Raw genomic sequence first — 22,095 nt, forward strand, 5'->3', positions numbered from 1 at the left:
GGAGACACATTGATGGTTTGTCAATTGGATGCTGATATTGAGAGGAAAAGGCAGAAATGATTTCTGCTCTCTAGTTTGTCTCAGACTTGTGAAGAGAGAAAAACTGTCCCAAAGGACAAGGAAAACCCACCCCAGAGAGGATGTGCAAGAACCTGAATATTAAAATGCACTTAAGGCCCACAGGAGGACAAAGAGCAGTGCCAGTGCCTCCTAGGTGGTCACTGAGTGCTTTACTGAACAGGATGGGTGTCCGGAGGGATAGAATGGCCTGCCGTGACACTTACAAAGGTCTGTGTTGGAGTCAGCGCTGCCTCTCCCTGAGTTTGTTACCTTGAAAAGGCTTGTCCGCTTATTTGAGTTTCAGGTTTTCACGGACTGTAAGATACATTTTGTCAGTACAATTTGAAAGATAAAAATACTATTTCCAAAGAGGCAAGGTAAAATGATGTATTTCATTTGTTAAAAATTCGTATTTATTTCTTCCCCAGAGTGAGTGTAGTAAGTTTTAAAGGTCTGTTCTTTTTAAGGGTAATTTCAAATGGAATTGTAGGACTTAGCTTTGTAAATGCTACCGGTGAAATAAAAGTGTGATAGATAAATCGATGATTTACAAAGATTCACCAAAATGTCAGTTCCCCTCTTGTAGCATGGTGAAGAATTTATGACAGTGGACACATCTGTATCCTCTTATCTGGATATCTGAGTGTTTTTTTTTTGTTGTTGTTGTTTGTTTTTAGGAGACGCAGTCTTGCTCTGTAGTCCAGCTGGAGTGCAGTGGCACCGTCCCTGCTTACTGCAACCTCTGCCTCCCGGGTTCAAGTGATTCTCCTGTGTCAGCCTCCGGAGTAACTGGGATTATAGGCACCCACCACCACACCCAGCTAATTTTCGTATTTTTAGTAAACACGGGGTTTTAGGCCTGGCGCGGTAGCTCATGCCTGTAATCCCAGCCCTTTGGGAGGCCAAAGTGGGCGAATCACGAGGTCAGGAGTTCCAGAGCAGCCTGGCCCACATGGTGAAACTCTGTCTCTACTAAAAATACAAAAAAATTAGCTGAGCGTGGTGGCAGGCACCTGTAATCCCAGCTGCTCAGGAGGCTGAGGCAAGAAAATTGCTTGAGCCCAGGAGGTTGAGGTTGCAGTGAGCCAAGATCTTACCACTGCACCCCAGCCCAAGGGACAATGTGAGACTCCATCTCAAAAAACAAACAAACAAACAACAAAAAGACAGGGTTTTGCCATGTTGGGCAGGCTGGTCTCAACCTCCTGACCTCAAGTGATCGCCCGCCTCAGCCTCTCAAGGTGCTGGGATTACAGGTGTGAGCCACCATGCCCGGCCCACTCTATTTTCTTTTTATTCTCTAAATTTTAATATGTTTGAGTTTGTCTGTTCCTTTAACACTTTTTTCTTACATAAAAAAAATTCTGACTAATCCTTCGTAAAAAAAAAATCTTCCTGTGACTTCTGAAAGTGTTCTGGTTTTATTTTTCATATTTGAATATATAATAAGTTGATTATTGTTCATGGAATAGAGAAGAATGCAATGCATTTTCCCAAGTAGATGCCAACCTGGTTTGCCTCATATTTTAAAGTGCATGTGATTTCTTTTTCTATTCTGCAGTGCCTACTCTATCATTCCTCAACTTTCCATATAAATGCTGGGTCATTAACACTTTTTTTTCCCCTTGGTCTGCTTGCTCATCTCTCTGCTAATATTGTGCTGTCCTGAATATTTTTGTTTGAAAATCTTAGAAGTATGTTAGACAAGCCATCACTCTTTTTTTAGATGACTAAAAATCATTAGAGAGTTATCATTTTTACTATGTATGAAAGAGTAGTTTTTCTTGCCTAAAACCACCTGATTTGGGAATTTATGTGTTTTCATAGGAATAGTATCTGGAAGTGGTGACATTCATGTCATTTTAAAAAACATGTGTTGTATTTCCTTTTATTCTTTTCTGCCTTGACATTGTGCAATAGAAATTTGAAAAATTGTTGTATTAGTATTGTTAAATATCAATTATTGTTTTATTTGCTACTCAATTAAATTTAATAAGCCTATTCTCTCTTGGTGTAATCACATGGAATGGGCTCACCTCCCCCGTTAACAAGTGACAGCACATGTAAAATATTGTCTACCAGGGAAACTTACTGAACACTTAGTGTTCAGACTGTGTTTTTGTGTCTGGTTCCCTAAGCACCACTGCAGTGACACAAAATAATAGGCCTTCAGAAGAAGAAGTTTTGGCAAATATATCGCATAAGCCATTTAGATGCAGTGAGTCATTCTTATTACTTGGGTTGGTGGAATCCCTTTCAAAATGTAAGTTCCTAATACAAACAAAGATTGAACTTTGTGGGCAGGCATTTTTAAGAATAAGTAGTCTCAGGACTGATAATATTAACTCACTTATGCACATCAGGTAGGACTTTAGTATGACAGATACTAGAAATGTACAGAGTGAAGTTAAAAGGTAACTCCTGGCAGCACATCTTACTCCCTGGATTCTCTAATGAGATGGGTGTTTCTACTTTGCTGTTGCCGTTTTGAATAGTTCAATTCTAGCATTAGTACTGCTGTGTGGGAGGGAGAATGTGTGAACAGAGTAAGAGTTGTGACAATCAAGTCATAGAATAAATGCTTGGAAATTTTAGAATCATGTAAACAGCTTATGAATTGAGTATAGATTTCCAGTGCTCTCAGTCTCACTCATCCTTCTATCCACATGTGTGGAATGTTCTAGGACTCCATGGCTTTTGAGGATGTGGCTGTGAACTTTACCCAGCAGGAATGGGCTTTGCTAGATTCTTCTCAGAAGAATCTCTACAGAGAAGTGATGCAGGAAACCTGCAGGAACCTGGCTTCTGTAGGTAAGAATGACAACACATTTCAAGTAATTACAGAAGTATTTCCCGATCTTCAGTGCTATTTGTGATTTGGAATGGGGCAAGGGAATGATTTGGTGAATAAATCAGGCATGGGCACTGTGTACAATGAGCATGAAATGCAGTAATGTTTCTATAGTTTGAAATAATTCATGATAATTTTGTGGGTCTGCATTTTAGGAAACAAACGGAACGACCAGAATATTGAAGATCACTTCAAAAAACCTGGGAAAGATACAAGATAATTTGCACTGAGAAGAGGAAATAAAGTCCTCTGAAGGAATCTTAGCATGTCATAAACTTAAAAACAAGCAATCAAAGCAAATAAGAGTCACTTGAAATTCATTTCTTTTTAGAAAAATGTCACCGAAAATGTAACGTACTTCAGTGTAGCAGTCAGTGTTTGGAAAACAGTTTACTTGAAAATAGTACTACAAAATTGCATACATGAATGTTACCATTTTGGTCATAATCATGCAGGTGGTAGCTGTGTTTTCAGTAGTAGCCCATTTACTTTCAAGTAATTCAGTCGTGGCACAAAAACAACAACAACAAAAAAACACAAAAATCAATTTTCCCTGGTATTGGTAGCAGTGTAAGTGGAAGACCTATGAATAAGTAGAAAGTTATTAAACCAACCAATAGTAATGTGCTTGTCATTTTTTTTTTTTTTTTTACCGAAATCATATGGTACAGAGACTGCGTGAAAGCAAAGAAAGTAGTCAGTATGGACAAGTTGTCAGCCACATTCCAAATCTTGATCTGAATGAGAATATTTCTACTGGATTAAAACAACGTGTATGCAGTATTTGTGGAAAAGTCTTTGTACGTCATTCCCTCCTTAATAGGCACATCCTAGCTCACTCAGGATACAAACCATATGGAGAGAAGCAATATAAATGTGAACAGTGTGGGAAACTTTTCGTTTCTGTTCCGGGTGTTAGAAGACACATGATAATGCACAGTGGAAATCCAGCTTATAAATGTACGATATGTGGGAAAGCTTTTCATTTTCTCAATTCAGTTGAAAGACATCAGAGAACTCATACAGGAGAAAAACCCTATAAATATAAACAATGTGGTAAAACGTTCACTGTTTCCGGTTCTTGTCTAATACATGAAAGAACTCACACTGGAGAGAAACTCTATGAATGTAAGGAATGTGGGAAAACACTCAGATTTTCTTGTTCTTTTAAGACGCATGAAAGGACTCATACTGGAGAAAGATGTACCAAGTGTGATAAAGCCTTCAGCTGTTCCACTTCCCTTCATGACCATGGAAGCATTCATACTGGAGAGAGACCCTATGAATGTAAACAATGTGGCAAAGGCTTTAGTCGTTTGAGTTCCCTTTGTAACCCTAGAAGTACTCATACTGGAGAGAAACCCTATAAATGTAAACAATGTGACCAAGCCTTCAGTCACCTCAGTTCCCTTCACCTCCACGAAAGAATTCATACTGGAGAAAAACCCTATGAATGTAAGAGATGCGGTAAAGCCTACACTCGTTCCAGTCACCTTATTCACCATGAAAGAAGTCATGATATAGAGGTTGGGTGTAGTGATTCAGCCTATAATCCCAGCACTTTGGGAGGCCAAGGTGTATGTATTGCTTGAGCCCAGGAGTTCATAACCAGCCTGGATTAAAACAATGTGAAACAACCTGGGCATCATGGTGAAACCCTGTCTCTACAAAAAATAAAATAATGCCAGGTGCGGTGGCTCATGCCAGCTACTTGGGAGGCTGAGGCAGGAGAATGACGTGAACCCGGGAGGCGGAGCTTGCAGGGAGCCGAGATCGCAGCACTGTGCTCCAGCTTGGGCGACAGAGGCAGACTCCGTCTCAAAACAAAAACAAAGAAAATAATTAGCTGGGCATAGTGGCACATTTCAGTTGTCTTAGTTCTTTTTCAAGGACATAAAAAGCCACGGGGGGTTGGGGGGAAGTCCTGTGCATGCGGATCACGAGGTCAGGAGATCGAGACCATCCTGGCCAACATGGTGAAACCTCGTCTCTACTAAAAATACAAATAGTAGCTGGGTGTGGTAGCATATGCTTGTAATCCCAGCTACTTAGGAGGCTGAGGCAGGAGAATCACTTGAACCCAGGAGGCGGAGGTTGCAGGGAGCCAAGATTGTGCCACTGCACTCTAGCCTGGAGACAGAGTGAGACTCTATCTCAAAAATAAATAAATAAAGTCCCTTGAATGTAAGAAATGTGATAAAACATTTACTGTTTCCCATTCCTTCATAAACATGAAAGAGTTCACACTGTAGAGAAACCTTAAGAATGTAGGAAGTGTGGTTAAGCCTTCAGATTTTCCTGTTTGTGAAGATTTGGGAGGGCTCAGAGTGGAGAAAAGCCTTCTGAATTTAAATTTGTGGTAAGGCCTTCAGTTGTGTTAGTTCAATTTGAAGAAATCAGCTCATTCCTGAGAAAAACCCTATGAATGTCCAGAATATTTGAGTGTTTCATTTCTCTCATACCTACTCAAGGACATATGAAAATGCCCACTGTCGCTGGCTGACCTTGTAAATACAAGAACGTACACAAGATTAAAACTCTAACAGTTTAGAAACTGCAAGAATATTTTCAGTTTTAACATTTACTTGAAAAGTCATGTGAAAACTCCCACTGGAAAGAAGTTCTATAAGTGAAGCTTTTTTAATTTGGAAAGCCTGATACAAATTAATTATCGTGCAGTGCTTGAAAAAAATGTATGAAGTGTTACACAAGTTACAAGTATATTGTTTTTATCAGTAGCTCATTCTTAAAGAGTCTTGAGTATGCATTTCACCTTGTTTTGCAGGGAAACCTTGAGGAGAGGGTTCTGTAAGTGCTTTAAGCAGTAGTACTTGAATTTCATAGATAATGATGTTTTCTTCAGTTTGTTGGTGGAATTTTTGTCTATTCATTTGATAATGTGCTGGATTCATGGTTGAATTTGGATGTTTTTCCAATACGTAGGTAAGTTTAATTTTTTTATTTCATTATTGTTTCTTTTTGAGATGGAGTCTCACTCTGTTGCCCAGGCTGGAGTGTAGTGGTGCGATCTCGGCTCACCGCAACCTCCGCCCCCTGGGTTTAAGCGATTCTCCTGCCTCAGCCTCCCGAGTAGCTGGGACTACAGGCGCCCGCCACTACATCCAGCTAATTCTTTGTATTTTTAGTAGAGACAGGGTTTCACCATGTTGGCTAGGCTGATCTTGAACTCCTGACCTCATGATTTGCCCACCTCGGCCTCCCAAAGTGCTGGGATTACAGGCACGAGCCACCGCGCCTGGCCAGGTAAGTTTCATTTGTATGTATTCTCCTGTGATTAATGGACCAGTGAATAATGATTGTGAATTCTTGGGATTGTCTTACTAGACTCATTTGGCACATTTTGATTATCCCTTGTCCATTATATACATTCCACCTATTTTTATTAAAGGAAAAACTACTCTTGATGTAAAGATATTTATTTTTTCTAATAATGTGTTGGTATTAATTCCTAAGTACGTACAGTTTACCCGGGAGACGGAGCTTGCAGTGAGCCGAGATCACACCACTGCACTCCAGCAAGGGTGATAGAGCGAGATTCTGTGTCAAAAAAAAAAAAAAAAGAAAAGAAAAAAAAGGAAAAAAAAGGGACATCCTCATTTTTTTAACGCTATACCACTCTCTGCTCCCAAGTTAATCCCTGTTTGGGCCTGTGGGAGCTTACATCCTCCTCCTCTATGTAATTAATAACTGATGTCTGACTTATCTATTTAGTAATAGATGTTATGTGTTTAACGGTGCCAGTAAACGTAGGGTGCTAATTCCTTCCTCACCAGTGAGGTGCATGAGACGCTATTGAAACAATTGGCAACACGAATGGAATGGACCAGCCCTCATGCAGGACACCTGCTCAACCTGACCTACCTGCTGTCGGCTGACTGTTCCGTAACACATCAGCAGTCACCTGGGTCAGAACCGTGAGCTGATGATGGGCCGTCCTTTTGGTCTGCACAGTGTTTTGTGGTCCTCAGGTGTTGTCATCTTCTCCCACACTAAAATGCTCTCATCTCCTAGACATCAATGTTTAACTGCACCCCAGCATGACCTTTGGCTTGTGCTGAGCAGGCAGCTTTGAGGCCCTGGCTTATGAATGCACAAAAGCACAGCACATAAGCTAACACTTCAGTCCTAATTAGCAAGAATCAAGCTGTATCTCTGTAGTCCCTGCATCTGCTCTGGTCACCATCTCTGTATGCTGAGGGCAGCCATGTGAACATTATTAATTATTATACACTCCAAGACAATAGTTATTATGTAAGCAGAAGTAGTGTCCTTTTTTGTTTCTTGTGCTGCTGCTCCCCTTGCTGCTGTACCATACACCCTCCTGATGAGGTGTACATCTATGGTGCCTCATGGTTCAGGCACTGCTGAGTAAAGAAAATGGGAAGAAATAGTTTGATATTAGCCCCTACCGAAGCATATGAAGAAGCGTCTCGGCTGCTTTCATTGAAAAATTCTTGGCCAGTGTGTGGGCTTTTCTTATCACTGCTGCTTATTAGCATGTCAAAAGTCTCATCTTCGGACTGCAAGTCTTGATGGCCTTAAACGTAATGGCCTTACTGCATGTGGAGCTAACCCCAGGAAGATGGAGTGACACTCTCTGGAGGATTAGGTGGTCTCCTCCAATGTGGGTTGATGGGCTTCTGAACTCTTTCCTTTAACCATGCAGAGAGTCTACACTGCCAGTGATCATGTGCCACAACTCTATAGATGTAGAAACTCAAAATGTTCAAAATATTCTGAAATAGTTGCCATTGAAAGGAAATAGAAAAGCAGTCTGGTGCCACGCTCTGGTTAAGAGAACTAGTAGGTGGCTCACAAGAACACTCTGTCGCTACTGTCTGTGCCTCTGTCACAGCAAATATCCTGATCCTTCAGTTTTAAGGGTGCAGGGCCATTTTCTTCCCTTTCTTACTGGTAGTTCTCAAGATAACTGTATGGTATGCTGGGAAGGCAATATCCTGATAATCAAGTGACATTGGTCAGAACAGCCCAGGCTCTGTTATAGGCCCTGCTCAAAACAGAATTGCCTTTAACGCTTGTGTCCAGCAAACCACATCCTGGGAGAAAACCCAATGTGGGCTGCTTTCTGGGGTCCCTCAGTTGTAGTGCAAGTGAAACATTTATAGTCAAAACTCCATCCATCTGCCCTAGGTAGCCTTCCTGATCTTGTGGTAGTGGTTCATATTGAATCCTAGACTTCTGTTGTCTTTTGTTTGCTATTTGTAAGTAATAAATTCACTTCATGGAAATTACATATGAATATGTTTGGCCTCATTGTACTCAGAAAAGTTGGTAGCCATTGCACAGTGATCCCGCTTCATAACTGGTGAAAACACTTTTGGCCCCCTTGTGCCACAGCAAGGAGGTTAATTCAGCCAAACATAAACTTCATGTTTGTAAAACCCTGTAACACAATTATTACCATGTGGGAGGCCTTTAACAATGATGATGCTGATTTGAAAAACTCTGAAGGAAGAAATTTACCCAAATGGGTTCGGTACATGGGAGTCCCTCCTAACTTAAAGAAACCCTTACTCCCCTCCACCTAAAAAGAGTGGAGAGGCCGGGCGCGGTGGCTCAGGCCTGTAATCCGAGCACTTTGGGAGGCTGAGGTGGGCAGATCACAAGGTCAGGGGTTCAAGACCATCCTAACTAACATGGGAAAGCCACATCTCTACTAAAAATACAAAAATTAGCTGGGCGTGGTGGCAGGCACCTATAATCCCAGCTACTTGGGAGGCTGAGGCAGGAGAATCACTTGAACCTGGGAGGTGGAGGTTGCAGTGAGTCGAGACCATGCCACTGCACTCCAGCCTGGGTGACAGGGCAAGACTCCGTCTCAGGAAAAAAAAAAAAAAAAAAAAAAAAGTGGATAAGAACTGAAACAGGTTTAAAATTTCACCTAATTGGAAATGCAAAGTTTACAAAAATAATACTTAAAATAAAAGGTTAAATGAGTGCTCATTGAATTTTATGCCTCTACAAAATAGGTTGTGAGTTAACTTCCACATTTATTGGAAGCCACCAAAGTTGGGAAGCCTCCATGTCTGAAATTCCCATGTGGCTCAAGTAAGAATTGTAGCTGGGAATACCCCAATGTTTATATACGGTATCCCCTATGATATTATGAGGAATTACTGTACATAAATCAGGTTGTCTTCCTTTAACTCTGAAAATCATATTATCTTGCCTAAATTCTCCATAATGCATCGCTCTGCAGTATCCTATAGTGGACATGGCTTTCCTCACCAATGAACACTAAAATTAAGTGTGTGCGACTCACCTATGTTCTTATCAAAATGGAAATCCCCGAATCCCATCAGTTAGAATAACATGAGAGAATGTCAGATTTTTGGAATATATACGTTTTCTGTAAGATTATTAGGTATTGATTCCATTTTATCAATATATATCAATATACTTAGATTACCTATTTCTCCTGTGTTTTAGTATTAATAGATTGTGTCTTTTAATTCATCCAGTTGGTCTAAGTTACCAAGTATGTGGGTTATGGAGATTGTAATATTCTTTATGATTTTATCATCCATGGGCTCTCTAATATAAAGGCCTCTTTAATTCTTAAATTATTATGTTGGTGCAAAAGTAATTGTAGTTTTGGACCATGAATTTTAAATTTGTATAACTAGGCTGCAACACATCTTTATTAAGCAAAATAGAACTCATTACAATGGGCTGGGCACAGTGGCTGATGCCTGTAATCCCAGCCCTTTGGGAGTTTGAGACAGGCGGATCAGGAGGTCAGGAGTTTGAGACCAGCCTGACCAACATGGTGAAATCCCGTCTCTACTAAGAAGACAAAAATTAGCAGGGAGTGGTGGCATGTGCCTGTAATCCCAGCTACTCAAGAGGCTGAGGCAGGAGAATCTCTTGAACCCAGGAGGCAGAGGTTGCGGTGAGCCAAGATTGCACCTTTACACTCTGGCCTGGGCGACAGAGTGTGACTCTCTAAAAAAAAAAAAAAAAGAAAGAAAGAAAAGAAACCATTACAATGAACACATTTTTGCCAATGAGAAATAAACTTGTTTATTCTGTGTTTTCAGGGTTGGATGAACTCTTGGAAAGCATTTTCTGCATCCTGCTGGTTGTGTACTTGTTTTCCCTGCAAAAAGTTGTCAAGATGCTTAAAGAAGTGGTAGTTGGTTGGCGAGAGGTCAGATGAATATGGCAGATGAGGCAAAACTTCATAGCCCAGTTTATCCAACTTTTGAAGCCCTGGTTGTATGACATGTGATCAGGTGTTGTGGAGATCTGGGCCCTTCCTGTTGACCAGTGCCGGCTCCAGGTGCTGCAGTTTTCCGTGCATCTCTTTGATGAGCTTGGTATACATCTCAGATGTAATAATTTCACCAGGATTCAAAAACTGTAGTGGATCAGAAGACCGGCAGCTGACCACCAAACAGTGACCATGACCTTTTATTGGTGCAAATTTGACGTCGGGAAGTGGTTTGGAGCTTCTTCTGAGTCCAGCCACTGAGTTGGCTGTTGTATGAAATCCACTTTTCGTGGCATGTCACAATCTGATCAAGAAATGGTTCATTGTTGTTTCATAGAATAAGAGAAGATGACACCCTAAAAGGATGTTTTTTAAAATATTTGGTCAACTCAGGAGGCACCCACTTATCAAGATTTTTCAACTTTCCAATTGGCTTCAAATGCCGGATGACCATAGAATGGTCTACATTCAGTTCTTCGACAACTTCTCGTGTAGCTGTGAGAGGATGGAATTCAGTGGTTGTTCTCAATGGGTCGTTATCAACTTTTGATGACTGCCCACTTCGCTCCTCATCTTCAAGCCTCTCGCCTCCTTTGCAAAACTTCTTGAACCACTGCGAGGTACATTAATTAGCAGTTCCTGGGCCAAATGCGTTGATGTTGTGAGTTGTCTTCCCTGCTTTAGGACCCATTTTGAACTCGAATAAGAAAGTCGCTTGAATTTGCTTTTGGTCTGACATCATTTCCATAGTCTAAAATAAATAAGTAATAAGTCATTAGCAAAAAAAAAAAAAAAAAAAAAAAAGGCAAGAAATGCCCATTAGAATGATGAATCACATAACCACATTTATTTAAGAGGGTATTCCAGTATCAAACAGCAAATTCTAAGAATGCAAAACTGCCATTACTTTTGTACTCATCTTAGAGTGATTTGTATGATTTCTTTTTTTCTTTGTTAGCCTGGCTTGATAGTTACCACTTTTGTTGATCTTTATGAAGAAACAGCTATTGTTCTATTGAGTTCTTCTGTTGATTTTCTGTGTTCAGTGCCATTGACTTGTCATCTTGTTTTTATTTCTTTTGAGGGAATTTGGCTTATATTGTTCTTTTTTCTTTTTCTTTTTTTTTTGAGACTTAGTCTCGCTCTGTTGCCCAAGTGACCTCGCTCTGTCACACGAGGTTAGGAGATCGAGACCATCCTGGCTAACACGGTGAAACCACATCCCTGCTAAAAATACAAAAAATTAGCCGGTCGTGGTGGCAGGCGCCTGTAGTCCCAGCTACTCAGGAGGCTGAGGCAGGAGAATAGCTTGAACCCAGGAGGTGGAAATTGCAGTGAGTCGAGATCGTGCCACTGCACTCCAGCATGGGTGACAGAGCAAGACTCCGTCTCAAGAAAAAAAAAAAAACATATTAGCTGGGCATGGTGGTGCATGCCTGTAATCTCAGCTATTCGGGAGGCTGAGGCAGGAGAATTGCTTGAACCGGGACCCCGGAGGCAGAGGTTGCAGTGAGCCGAGATCATGCCACTGCACTCCAGCGTGGGCTACAGAGCGAGACTCTGTCTCAAAAAAACTAACTAACTAACTAAATAAATAATATATGTGTGTATATATATTAAAATGTACACACACACACACATATATATTTGAAGTATTTTCCAATGAGAGCAGGTGTTTCGGAAGACCTCATTTAAATACAGAATCTGAATGGAGGCCCATGTCACACCTTCCATTTTTTCATCTTTGCAGCTGGGCTTTTCTCCTCTTCTTTGCTGGACTCTACTGTTTCTCACAAGGTGTTTAGAGAGTCTGTCCTGAATCCTACAACCAGGAGATGAGAAGCACAGAGTGACACCAGCAGGAGAACATCAAGATGTGGTGACAGTTGTCCTCCTCCTGCAGAGTCCATAGCAGTGCACTCCTACCGCTGGTGCCCTAGTTACGCCTGGGGGACAGCATGCCCCATGATTGTCTGGGAGTGCTGCAGTCAGGGTCCCCACAATGGGCACCCAGCCAGTGCCTTTGCACTCTGCATGACCGTGGCCATTGTCACCTCAGAGCCCCTGGGTACAGAACAATGCATCCTACCAGAGCTACATGCGAGGAAGGACCACGTGAGTCCCGGGAAAGAGCTGAGGCCCTGCGGGGGTAGGTGGCCAGGACCGAGACCTGATGCCTGTGTGGAGAATCATCTGTGGGTGTGAGTGGCACTGTGGAGCCAGTGCCCGGGTTCTGCTGCTCCCCCTCCTCAAAGATCAGGGCCTGAGCAGGGGCTGGCGTGTGTGTGACACCTGGAACTGCAGGGCCACCACCCATGTGTGAGGCCATCATGGGGACCTGAACACGATGTCGTCTGCAGACCCCACCCATCCATTAGCCCCAATTTCTGGCCAGCTTCTGCCAAGGTGAGAGGGTGGAATTTGGAAGGTGGGTGTAAGCTGAAGCCTGTCCCCCAGTGGCTGACATACAGTGGTGACACTCTGTGTGTGGGGGGAAGAAAGAGAGATCAGACTGTTATTGTGTCTATGTAGAAAGACCAAGATATAAGAAAGTCCATTTTGATCTGTACTAAGAAAAATTCTTCTGCCTTGAGATGCTGTTAATCTGTAACCCTAGCCCCAACCCTGTGCTCACAGAAGCATGTGCTCTATTGACTCAAGGTTGAATGGATTTAGGGCTGTGCAGGATGTGCCTTAGTAAAAATGTGTTTGCACCTCCTGGGCTCCAGGCTGCCAGCTGCCTGCCCAGGGTCTGAATGTCCTACTGTGACCTGTTTCCTCACCTGGCCCAGAGGACAGATAGGGAAGGCTTGTTTTGAGGATTAAGCAGGGTAATCCCAGTAAGCCCTCTTTGGCTTGCCTATCCTCCAGGTCTTTTTGATTTCTTTTTTCTCTTCTTTGTTGTGAAACTCTGGAGAACTGTCCTCCAGCATGTCTTTAGTTGGGGAGGTGGAAAGGCTGGACCTTGCCCTTGACTTCAGGGCTCCTTCTAGCTGCCCCCTCCTCCTAGGGTTTTTAAAAGCATATACTTAGCAACATACCCTGTACCTGAGAGAGCTGCAGAGAACCTCCTGCGTGTCCAAACCAGAACACTTTGTTCCCTGACCCCAGGCCCTCATCACACCCCAAAGCCCAAATACTTTCATGTGGCCAGCTTCACACAAGAGTCTGAACTCAATGCTTGTTTTCTGGGGTCTACACAGGCCCATATGATGGGGCTACCTCCATTCTACCCCTGTGCCTCCCCCAATCCATTAGGGACCTCAACTCCAGTGATCCCTAACTGGGAGCAAGGTTCCCCAGGCAAGGAATGCAGCCGTCCCCAGGATGCTGGCCTGGCCATGTCCCAATGGATATCAGTCCTGGAGCAAGAGGTCCAAGGCAGGGAGTTTCACCCCCCATTTCACCAGGTGTGGTGACCTTTCTGGGTTCCTAGCCTTCAAGATGGGATTTTTACACTGCCACAGTGGGGGAAACTGAAGCACAGGGCCGGTGAGCGGTAAAGAAAGAAAACCTCTGTGACTAGGAAGCATGTCCCTTGCCCAGCACAGCCGCTCCAGGATAGCACGTTTTGGGATGTACCGCTGAGCTGTTCTCGGCACGTGGCATGGCACTGTGGTGGAGGTCAGCAGCTTGTGGGGTTGGCGGTGGGGGTGCTGGCAGGAGCAGGTAATTTTGGACCCACCATGGGGAGGAAGGGGACATTGACCCTTTCTCCACACCTTGAGCATGGCAGTAATTTTCTTCTCTGATGTGTGTGGGCACCAATGCCTATGTGAGTGTGGGCGCATCTTCCCCTTTTGTTGATGAAGAACTTTCCTGCAGCCGTTGGGGTGTATATGGGCACCACGTGTGCCTGGCAGCAGGGTGGTGCCTGTGGAGGCTTGGCTACTCTATGTCTCACTGCCACCTCCCCAGGGGAAGCAGACCCTGTGCCCTTAGTGCCCCTCATACCCAGTCCCTCACATTCTTCACTTGGCATCCCCCTGCCTGATTCTCCCAACTCAGCCCCTGCCAGGTTTCTGCAGGCCCTGTGGGCCCTGGGATGGGATCAAAGGAGGCAGCAACTGTGCTGTCTGCCTCTGCCTGAAGTCAGGGATCCCTGGCCCACTGTGGTGGGCAGAGTAGGTGGGGAGGTCAGGGGTCAGCTTTTCTACTCCCCAGCCTGCACTGGCTGTCACCAGGTGTAACTGGCCTGGAGGCTGATCTGTGTCCTCCACAGTCCCTTGATGCATTATACTGAAGCCAATCTTTGTGTGAATGACAAGACCTCTTGTTGCCACCCAGATCAAACCAGAACCGAAAGACTGTTGCACTTGGGCCCAGAGTCTGGGGCTGAGGCTGCCACGACCACCCCGTTCTCTTCCTTCTGGGGTCCCCAGGAAGCTCCCAGGACTGAATGATCCCCACAAAACACAGTGGCCAGGATGGGAGGGCTGGAGGTCAACGCCTCCCCGCCCCAACCACCACAACCTAGAGGCCCCCAAGGAGGTTGGCCCTGAGCTGTGGGTCCCTGTGGGATGCAGGCTCCCACGGATACTTCAGGGGATGAGCATGGGTACTCCTGGCTGACAGGAGTCTGATGGACACTGGGTGTGTGGGGCCTGTGTAGGTGGGTTGGACAGCAATGGGCCTAGCCAGGGACCCAGGGACTGGTATGGTCAAAGTGGGCAACAATATGTTGCCAGAACCAAAACTACAGTGCAACCAGCCCAGCTGGTAGGGAGAAGGAGGCCTGCCTAGCAGGACCATCCACCCCTGTCCTGGCCCCAAGCCCAGACTGCCTGCCTGTACTGGACATTGCCTGGTCCAGGAGGCCTGGGCATGATGGTCAGGTGGTGTGTCCCTGGGTTCCAGGCCTTGGTGGTCCCTTGGGAGCTGAGCATCCTCTGAGCAGGAGGAGGGCCCACGGTCCACTGTTTGCATCTGCCCCTGGGGGTGTGCCCCCACCCCAGCTTCTCAGCCCACACGGGGACATGGCCAGGGCTCCTCCCCTGCTCTGTGGCTCCAGCTCTGATCAGCTCACTGGGTGACTCTGACAGCTTCCTCCCCAAAGCTTCGGTCCTCATCTGAGGGAATGGGCTGTCCCAGGCTCCCTGCAGACAGGAACCCACCCCCAGCGCCTCTGGTGAGCCCTCTTGGGCTTTCTTACCTACTGGCTTGTGAGACCCAATTGGCTAAACTTGGTGTCCTATTTTTATTTTGGTCTTTTTCTTAGTGTGTGTTTTCTGTAACTACTGCTGTGTAGAACCTCTATATGAGTTTTAGGTAGAGAATCTTGCCCACCCAGAGGCCCCCCACCCCAGAGAGCCTCCACTTCGGCCCCCCGGGCTGGTGCTGCCTGTGCTCCTCTTGGTGTGAATGTTAAGTGTGATCGATCCACATGGCTGCTTGACCCTGCATCTCCTTCCTTCTTGTTGCTGAGACCGGTTCTGTTCTCTCTTTCTCCACCTGAACTGCACTTGAAGCCAAGACGAAGGATGAGAAGTGGTTGCTAAGAAGCACCCTCCTGCAGCGAATCTGCTGTGAGAGGCTGCGCTGGCTCAGCCTGTCATTTCCTTCTCTAAGCTCATTCCAGAGGTCGGCAAGGAGCAGTCTGTCCCTGCCTGCTCTTGTAGCCCGTGAATCAAGAATGGATTTTACATTTCCAAATGGTTGAACAAATAAACAAATAACGCTTCATGACACTGAGAAGTTTCCATGTCCATAAGTAAAGTTTTATGGGGGTGCAGTCATGCCCATCTCTTGACAGGCCACCTGCAAAAGGCTGCTGTCGTGCAGCCATGGCAGAGTTGCATCCTGGAGACAAAGATCAGTTGGCAGAGCTGAAAATACTGACTCCTGGCTCTTTAGGGAAACAGTTTCCAGTCGCTGGTTTAAGGGCTGTGCGGCAGGATCCCAGGATCTTGGTCAGATTGTTCCTCTCTCAGGGCCTGCTGTGGCCTTCGCTAGTATGTCTGCAAAGTCTGCATGCTATGGTGCCTCTCATGGGGCGTTGAGCTCTGTCGTGCTAGATTTCAGGGTGTCTGCCGCATGGTCATCTGTCTCACCAAGAGAGGCCCTGTATCCAGATTCAAACTAGCAGGAACAGTTGATCTTTGGCAGCAGGGATACCTTAGAGCTGAGCTGCTACCCACCCTGAGCTGGTCCCATGACACCCTCTGTCTGGGTCAAGGTTGGGGCAGGGCTGGTGTCCTGAACTGCCTTGCGACGTGGATCGTAATAGCCGGAGGGGGGGAAGAGGGGTTGCTATTACTCCCCATATCGCAATTCACCCCCCTGCGATGTGGATCGTAATAGCCAATTACTCCCCCCTGCAATATGTGTCCATTATTAGCAGGCTCTTTTGTTCAGGATATTAGGAACAATTTCACAGGTTGTGTGTACACAGCCTGCGATCGGAGAACGAATACCATCCTCTGCACCTCCGGATATTAGGAACCATATCACACAATGGGTGTACACTTTTTCGGAGATTTGGGGTAATGTCATCCTGTGTTTCCCTGAATATTCGGAGACATATCACAGGGTGACTGTACACCCACTACTCTCTTGGCAGGAACATCATACTTTACCTACTGGAAATTAGGAGCAATAGCACAGACTGGGTGTCAAGCCACTGTCATATTGGAAGTAATATCATGCTCTCCCCCACAGGTTGAGGAACAATATCACAGGGAGGTGTGTACCTTCTCCGGTAGCGGGAATAGTATCATCATCTCTTCCTTTAGATGACAGGAACAATATCACAGGGTGGGTGTACACCCCTTGTGTTTTTGGAAGCAATGTCATTCTCTCTTCTTCTAGGTTTTAGGATTCATATCACAGGCGGGATGTACATCCCTTGTTATATTGGATGGAATCTCATCCTCTTTCAACCTGTATCTTTAGAACAATATCCCATGGGGGTTGTCCATCCCTTCAATATTGGTAATAATACCATCTTCTCCTTTCCTGGATATCAGAAACAATATCATAGGAGGAGTGTACAACCCTTGCAATATTGGTAGTAATATCACCTCTCCCCTGTGGTTATTAAGGACAAAATCCCAGGGTGGCTGTACGGTTCCTACTTTATTGGGAGTAATATCATCCACTTACCCTCTGGATATCATTAACCACATTACTGAAGAGGTGTCCACCCCCTTCGATATTGTTAGCCATGTCATCTTCTTCCCACCTGGATATTAGGAACGATACCCTGGGTTTGGGGGCGGTGCACACCCACTGCGATATCGAAAGTAAAATCAGCCTCTTTCCCGCTGGATATTAGGAACTCTATCACAGGTGTGTGTACACCTTCTGGGATATTGGGAGTACTATGAGCCTCCACCCTGCTGCATATTAGGAACAATATACGGGGGGCAGGGTGGTTACACCCCCTGCGATATTGAGAGCAATATTCTTCTCTTTCCCCTGTACAGTAGGAACTACAGCACAAGGGCCAGTACACCTTTTGCGATATTGGGATTAATGTTATCCTCTCCCCCACTGAATGTCAAACACACTATCACAGAAGGGTGTACACCCCCTGAGATATGGTCAGTAATATCATCGTCTCTACCTTTGGATACTAGGAACAACATCACAGAGGGTGTGTACACTCCCCTGCAATATTGGACATAATGTTATCCTCTCTTCCCCTGGATATTAGGACCAATATCCCTGGTGGTAGGAGGTGGAGTACATTAAGAACATTATCACTGGGTGGGTGTACACCCCCTGCTATATTGGGTGTAGTATCATCCTCTCTTCCCTAGGATATTAAGAACAATATCACAGGAGGGGTGTACCGCCACAGCCCCTGCGTTATTGGGAGCAATGGCATCTTCTGCCCCTCTCGATATAAGGAACAATATCTCAGGGTGGGTGTACATCCCCTGCGATATTGGGCATAATGTCATCGTTCTCCCAACGTGGATATTGGACCTAGTGTCATGAGGGGTGTACGCCTTCTTCGATATTGGGAGCAATATCATCCTCTCCCCTCAGGATTGTGGGCAAAATATCTAAGGAGTTTTACAACTCGTGCAACATGGGCAGTAATATCATCCTCTCCCCTCCTAGATGTTAGGAACTCTATCACAGGCGGCTGTACACTTCTTGCGATATTGGGAGTCGTATCATCCTCTCTCATGATGTATATTAAGAACAATATTACAAAGGAGGTGTACACCCCCTGTCATATTGAGAGAAATATTATGCTCTCCCCTTTGGGATATTAGGAACAATATCGCAGGAGGTGTGTACAACCACTGCGATATTGGGAATAATATTATTCTCTCCCCCTGAATATAAGAAACAATATCACAGGACGATGTACACACCCTGTGATATTGGGAGTCATATCATTTTCTCTCCCTCTGGATATTCGGAACAATATCACAGTGGGTGTGTACACCCCCTGCAATATTGTCACTAGTATCATGGTCTCCCTCCCAGGATATAGGGAACAATATCACAAGGGGGTGTACACCCCCTGCAATATTGGGAGTAATATCTTCCTCTCCGCTGCTGGCTATTAGGAACAAGGTCACAGAAGGGGTGTACACTTCCTGCTCTATTGGGAGTGATATCGTCCTCTCCGTCCTTGGATATTAGGAAGCATATCACTAGGGAGTGTATACTTCCTGCAATATTGAGACTTATATCATCCTCTCACCCCCTGGATATTAGGAACCACATCACAGGGGTGGTGTACATCCCCTGCGAAGTCGGAAGAAATATCATCCTCTCCACCATTGGAACAGTTTTTAACATAGCTTAGTATGTGGGGAGGACGCGAGTGATTAATCAAATGTTTCATCAGGTGCGGTTCTTCTGTTTCCAAGTTTTGACACAACATTTGGTGAAATTTCCAGGGACTCCTGTGGTCAGCCTCACGGTTTCACTCTGTCACTTTCTAATGCAGTATTCTTTGGGAGTCTTTTAAATTAAGTGCCATGATTTAAAAATAAGTTTTATAATATGCAGTTTCAGGTTAATTCTTTACCTTCGTGTCTCAGGCAGTGGCTCCCTACCTGTGAGTAGTCAGAAAGGTTCACGCAGTTTTCTAGGGCGGCCTTTGCATTTACTGGAACTATTAAGAGCTCGTTCCTGCTTCAGCGGCCATTGACACGCAGTGTGTGTGAGGCCGTGCGTGGCTTAGCGTCTTCTGCAGGCCTAGAAGTCACTTTCTGTTCTTCCCTAAGCCTGCTCCGCTGTGCCGAGTATTTACTGCGGGCCACGGTCACGCTGTCTGGCACAGGCCACCGAGGCCACAGGGCAGGCTCCACCTAGCGGAGCCTGCAGAATGGCAGAGCTCGGCCTCCTCGCCGCCCTTCACGGGGAGCAGAAAGCCAAGCCTGTGATCAGAGCTGTGCTAGCCCAGAAAGCCTCCGAACAGGTTGAATTGAGGAATCGGCTCCTGCCAACTGCCCATGTTTAGGATGTGTTTGAGTTTTTGTGATTTTTCCTGCACTGAAGCTACTGGGCTGGCTCTGAGTCACTGTCAGGGGACTTCACGTTGCCCCGACGGGAAACGGCGTGGGTGGAGGGCTGCACAGAGGCTTGCGGCCGTGATAATGAAGGGCTTGTTGCCTCTTGGGACAGCGAGTTCAAACTCTTTGTAATTGTCAGCATAAAGAGTGACCCGCTGAGGACACGGCTGTAATTCAGGGTGGCATGGTTGATTGTCATAGCTGATATCAGGTATCTGCCTCTAAAATGACGGTACCACTAGTGCGGCTCCAGGAGGGCAGCTCCTGCCAAACACACGTGCTCCTGGGCCCCTGCAGACAAGGTCGTGTTGCCAACCAGGCCTGCAGCTGTGGGTGCAGAGGGGTCTACAGGGCACCGGGTGCCTCCCTCGTTTGCTTGTGGGGCCCAGCCCTCTGTCCCTCCCGGTCCCCAGTGCGGCTTCTCCCAGGATTCTCCCAGCCCCGTGAACACCTCCGTCTTCACAGCTTCCGTAGTTTTCTCGTGGGCGCCCCAGGTGGGTGCCTGGGCAGGGTTCTTGTGTTAGTTGAGTTCTCTCTAGTCGTCCCTGGCTCGTGGCTCAGCAGGTCCCTTCAAATGAGTCAGCCCGTTGTGTGCCTGCATATTCAGGATATTTGTCAGGGGCCTTCCTCAGAGCAAGACCGATGCTCACCTCATCATTGGGACTTTGGAACCCGCCTTGAAGAGACTCCAGCCACGTCCAAAGGGGCCGTCCGGGTCCCGCAGGCTGGTAGGAGTGACTTCTGAGCCACTCGAGACCCCACTTTGTGTTCCTACACCCCACAAAGCCACTTAAAGTGCCATGTTCTGGTGCTGTGTACCTCTCCAGTGTGCCACACAAGCCTGGATGGGGATCTGAGCGGGCACTGCCTTCCTCAGGCTATGCTTGAGTTTTGGGGCAACTGGTGCACTCGTGGCTGTGATTCTCGCCGCTGTCTGGGCTCCCCTAGAAGGTCTCACCTGCAGCCTGAGGGCCACGTCGGCAGCCACCGAGGAGCCGTCAGGTGCGGCGTTGGTCCCACTCAGTTCTTTTCGACTTTGGTGACAGAGGAGACAGCAAAACTTCAGCTGGGAGCCCCAGGCCTTCTCTGCTTGGGGTCCTGGGACTGAGATAGCACAGATCCTGCCATCCACGTGCTGGGGGCTCTGCCGTGCGACTCCCTCCTCTGGTCAGGGGCCGCGCCCTTGGGCTGGGCAGCTCCGGGTTCTCTCACTCAGGGTCCCAGGGAGGGTCCTGGATGCAGAGAGAACGAGAAGGGCGGCGGTTTGAGCCCAATTGTGTTGGCTTCATCTTCTGCCTCTTGTCCCTAAATACATTTGCAAAGTTTTCCAGATGAAAACTCAGAAGGGATTTTTAATGACTGGAATCTGTGAATTCCATGGAAGCCAAGTCTGTCCACCTCTTTCATCCTCCTCATTTCTCTCCGTTGGGGCTGATTTTGGCAGCGTTCATAGCGGCAGGGACGCAAGGGGTGGTGGCCAGCCCTCAGCACTGTGTCCCTCCCCTCCTCCCCTCAGCGCCACAGCATTTCGGTGTCATCCCCTTCCCTGCACGCGTCCTCATGAAAACCAAGTGCAGCTGGAGGGAGATGCCTACGCCCCCTCCCGTGACCTTCCCGGCCAGCCTGGCTGCAGCGGCCCCTCGGCAGACATCTTTCTGGTGCTGCCTCCGTGCCCCTCCCATCACCTGATGCTTGTGCTCCTGAATCTTTACGTGTGTGCTCCGTGCAGCCACCTCACGGGCTCCCTGGGAACGGAGACAGTGTCTCACCCCGGTCAGAATGCTCTTCTCTGCCCACTGAATAGTCCAACACAGAATCATTCCTCTGTGATTATTTATGCTTTGTTATGTAGAACTGGAATAAAGAAAAAGTGAATTTAGACATTACAGCCATGAGGTTGAAGCTAGGTAATTGCATTAGGGAATTAAATGAGAGCATTTGAGCTTCTTGAGTTCTAATTCCACATCTTCGTATCCCCATCACCCCCATACCCAGTGTCTAACACAGCTCTTGGTCTAGGAGTTTCTTGATAAATGCTTATTGAATGGAACTGGACTGGGCTTAACATTCCCACCCACAGTTAGAAGCCAGTCCCTGAGCAAATTGCATTTAGAACATGAGTTTGATGTTGCTGTGGTAAGGGCTATCCTACACATCATAATTCCTAGTCAATATCGGGTATTTAGTCAAATAGAGTCAAGTATAGAGAGGCATTCCCCTCTGGCAAAAGGGCAAGGCACGGTGCTTTATGTCCAGGTCCCCAATATCAACTATGAAAATAAAACGTTGTCATCTCCAATTGCAGCCCTGTCCTCAGCTGGTCACTGTTTACGCTAACAATTACAAACAGCTTGAACTTGCTCTCCTGAGAAGCAACACACCCTCCATTCTCTCTGCAGTGCAGCTGCCTTGGTGGATGGAACGTGCCTCTCCTCCCTCCCTCCCCCCTC

General features: G+C 46.2%; 1 protein-coding gene and 2 long non-coding RNA genes across 3 annotated transcripts in view; 2 read left to right on the forward strand and 1 right to left on the reverse strand.

Annotated features, from left to right (window-relative positions):
- LOC123569213 (uncharacterized) overlaps positions 1-5,471 on the forward strand; it is a 39,647-nt gene extending 34,176 nt beyond the window's left edge. Inside the window, exons 2-4 of the mRNA XM_074016111.1 lie at positions 2,745-2,871; positions 3,067-3,121; positions 3,561-5,471. Of these exons, the coding sequence (XP_073872212.1) occupies positions 2,745-2,871; positions 3,067-3,121; positions 3,561-4,503 (1,125 nt within the window). The 3' untranslated portion in view covers positions 4,504-5,471. The remainder of the gene's footprint in view (positions 1-2,744; positions 2,872-3,066; positions 3,122-3,560) is intronic.
- Positions 5,472-6,036: 565 nt separating this feature from the next.
- On the forward strand, positions 6,037-10,891 carry LOC141408583 (uncharacterized). The gene is made up of 2 exons (XR_012424177.1): positions 6,037-6,175; positions 9,994-10,891. It is a non-coding gene; the product is annotated as an uncharacterized lncRNA (long non-coding RNA).
- LOC141408584 (uncharacterized) lies at positions 9,951-19,627 on the reverse strand. Its single transcript, XR_012424178.1, has 2 exons — positions 19,187-19,627; positions 9,951-10,917 (listed from the first exon to the last, which is right to left on the reverse strand). It is a non-coding gene; the product is annotated as an uncharacterized lncRNA (long non-coding RNA).
- Between the last annotated feature and the right edge of the window lie 2,468 nt (positions 19,628-22,095).

This window comes from Macaca fascicularis, chromosome 15, assembly GCF_037993035.2.
Source record: "Macaca fascicularis isolate 582-1 chromosome 15, T2T-MFA8v1.1".
NCBI lineage: Eukaryota > Metazoa > Chordata > Mammalia > Primates > Cercopithecidae > Macaca > Macaca fascicularis.